The sequence below is a fragment of the Ammodytes marinus genome, assembly GCF_949987685.1.
Source record: "Ammodytes marinus genome assembly, chromosome: 2".
Taxonomy (NCBI): Eukaryota; Metazoa; Chordata; class Actinopteri; order Uranoscopiformes; family Ammodytidae; genus Ammodytes; species Ammodytes marinus.
This window is the reverse complement of record NC_137231.1, coordinates 31,240,152-31,242,923: the sequence shown is the minus strand read 5'-3', so window position 1 is coordinate 31,242,923 and position 2,772 is coordinate 31,240,152. Positions and strand designations below refer to the sequence as shown.

General features: G+C 40.1%; 1 protein-coding gene across 2 annotated transcripts in view; it reads right to left on the bottom strand.

Moving 5' to 3' along the window:
* Window positions 1-773: 773 nt before the first annotated feature.
* rasgef1ba (RasGEF domain family, member 1Ba) overlaps window positions 774-2,772 on the bottom strand; it is a gene marked incomplete at its 5' end in the record, with an annotated part of 155,507 nt that continues 153,508 nt past the window's right edge. For both annotated transcript variants that reach the window (XM_080039301.1, XM_080039302.1), the window contains one exon: window positions 774-854. In XM_080039301.1, coding sequence (XP_079895427.1) covers window positions 830-854 — 25 coding nt within the window. In that variant the 3' untranslated portion in view covers window positions 774-829. The remainder of the gene's footprint in view (window positions 855-2,772) is intronic.

Here is a 2,772-nt window from a genome sequence, read left to right as displayed (position 1 = left end):
AAAAAAGAAACAGTATGTGCTTCGGAATGCAACCCTAGAGTGTGTCAACGATAAACCAACAGGGAAAAAGTCTCTTCCTTCTTAGAAAAAAAATAAAAATCACAAAACTTTTTACAACACAAAAAAAAAATTCAAAAACTAAGTCACATCTCCTTTAAATTGCAGCCAGCGCATTGTTTTCTTCGTTTCACACGTACACAATTTAACAAAATAAATCTTCAGTAACATGAAATGAGAGAGAAAGGGCCTCATATACAAAAGGAAAAAACTAACAAACGATAACTAGCTTAATGACAAAACAGCAACGTGTAAGTCTGTCCATTCAAAGAGTGCTGCTGGCTTCTGGAACCAGCAAGTAGCATTTTTTGTTTTCGCTCTGTCGCGTTAGCCAACCAGCGGCTAACGTTGTAGCTTCATTGAAAAAAAAAAACACGTTGGAAACTAGCGGAGAGGGGGGCAACAAAACGACCCCAACGAAATTCCCATTTACGCTTCAAGAGCGTTACAGAAAATGGGCTTTTACTTTGAAAATCTGAAAATTGTATAGCAATTTCTTCTTTTTTTTCATCTTACAAAAAGACTATAAAGTCATACAAATAGATGAAAAAAGACAGCTGTATTGAAATGAACAGCACGCATAGCAACAGGGCGTAAGGAATAGCAGATAATTAGGAATGTCTGGGACACAGAAAATATCCTCTCAGATCCAAAATAGTAGATTGTCGTTTGTAACTCGGGGATACTTGGTTTGTTGACGACATCGCCGTCGACGTGGCAACATGGAATGGAACCCTCCGTCTTCATTCTGGAATTCTTCAGTTCTAGAAGTCTAGACCCGACTCAGCAGAGTGGATCTAGAGAGGAGAGAGAGAGAGAGAGAGGTGTTAATTAAGATAGCAAGAGATTTGAAATAACATAGTTTGTTGCATTTTGAGTTTTTTTTTTTTTTATTTTGGATAACGGCAAACAACTCATCCCGATCTCCCTCGAGGAATGATGCATGTCAAATTTACACTATCTTTAAAACAAAAGCCATGAATAAAATTTACTTCAGTTCAGACTTTATTTCACAGAAGTAATTTAATTCAACTGTTAATTTTAATCAACGCAACGTCAGCAGGGGTCTTTCCTTCCGTCTCTAACTAAATGAAAACATGTGAAAAAACCCTTTTAAAAAGCACAATCTCAGTTGTATGAACAGTTTGTGTTTATGGATTTCCTCTGGAGAGATTCTGACTCAGTGACACGTTCTGCTGACGTTACTCGGCAACAATAAAGTGACAGAATGTGACAGAAGGAAAAGCTCCGGGGAGAGAGAGAGAGAGGGAGAGGGATGGCAAGAGATCAGAGAACGTGACCACACACACACACACACACACACACACAGACACACACACACACACACTCAGACGCGCACACGCACACACACACACACACACACACACACTCAGACGCGCACACACACACACACACACACACACACACACACACACACACACACACACACACACACACACACACACACACTCCAGATTGGATTCACCCTGACAGGGCTCAAGCCAACACTCCCATAGCTCTTGGTCCAAATCCTGCTCTCACCTCCGAACTACGCCAGCCGATCTGACTCATACGTCTACATGTGGGCGGTAGGGTGTGTGTGTGTCTCTGTGTGTGTGTGTGTGTGTGTGTGTGTGTGTGTGTGTGTGTGTGTGTGTGTGTGTCTGTGTGTGTGTGTGTGAGTATTTGTTAAGCAATGACAGATTCTGCTAGCCACCCTTACTGCTGGGGTTTCTTACATTTCTAGTGCCCCCTGTGGACAAAAGCGGTAATGTAATATAGGCTGTTATAATTGAATCTAAAATACACATACATTCAGTTGTTTAAATGTAGAGAATTATGACAGATTTAGTCATCTCGTTGTTACTGTCAAAGTCAATGCAAATCCCAAAAAATACTTTATTTTTCTTATTTATCAGCCATATGTGTTGATGAAAATAATGTTTTTTGTGATGAAAATGTATATACATCAGTCATCTACTGAAAGCATCTACCTTAGGTCGTCTGGGACAGGTTTACTTACAGTCCCAAGAGTTAGGACTAAACGAGGAGAAGCAGCTTTTAGTTTTTATGCACCAAATATCTGGAACAAACTCCCAGAAAACTTGAGGTCTGCTGCAACCCTCAGTTCTTTTAAATCGAGTCTGAAGACTTTTCTGTTTCCATTTTAACCTGTACTTTTTATTTAATTTAAATGTTTTACTTCTTTTCATTCGCTTTTAAATGTCTTCTAATGTGTTTTATGTATTTTAATCTTGCCCCTGTAAAGCACTTTGAGTGGCCTTGTGTTTGAATTGTGCTATAGAAATAAACTTGCCTTGCCTTGCCTTACTTATACTTGCTGTCTGCACTCAAAATACTAATAGATGTATTTATTCGATTGAGTTAAGCAGCTAAAGCCTTTGTTGAAGTGATGCATGAGACAGATCAGGTGATTGATCAGCGAGCGCTTTGTCGCTGTGTAAAAACCAAAACGTCACAAACTCACTTTGTGTCAAATAAACGTCAATGTGATGCTGAAGCAAGAGGAAAATACTCTGCTGTCAGCTCTCAGGGGCTTTCAACACACACACACACACACACACACACACACACACACACACACACACAGAGAGAGAGAGAGAGAGAGAGAGAGAGAGAGAGAGAGAGACACACACACACACACAAAGAGAGAGACACACACACACACACAGTGAGAGCGAGAGAGACACACAT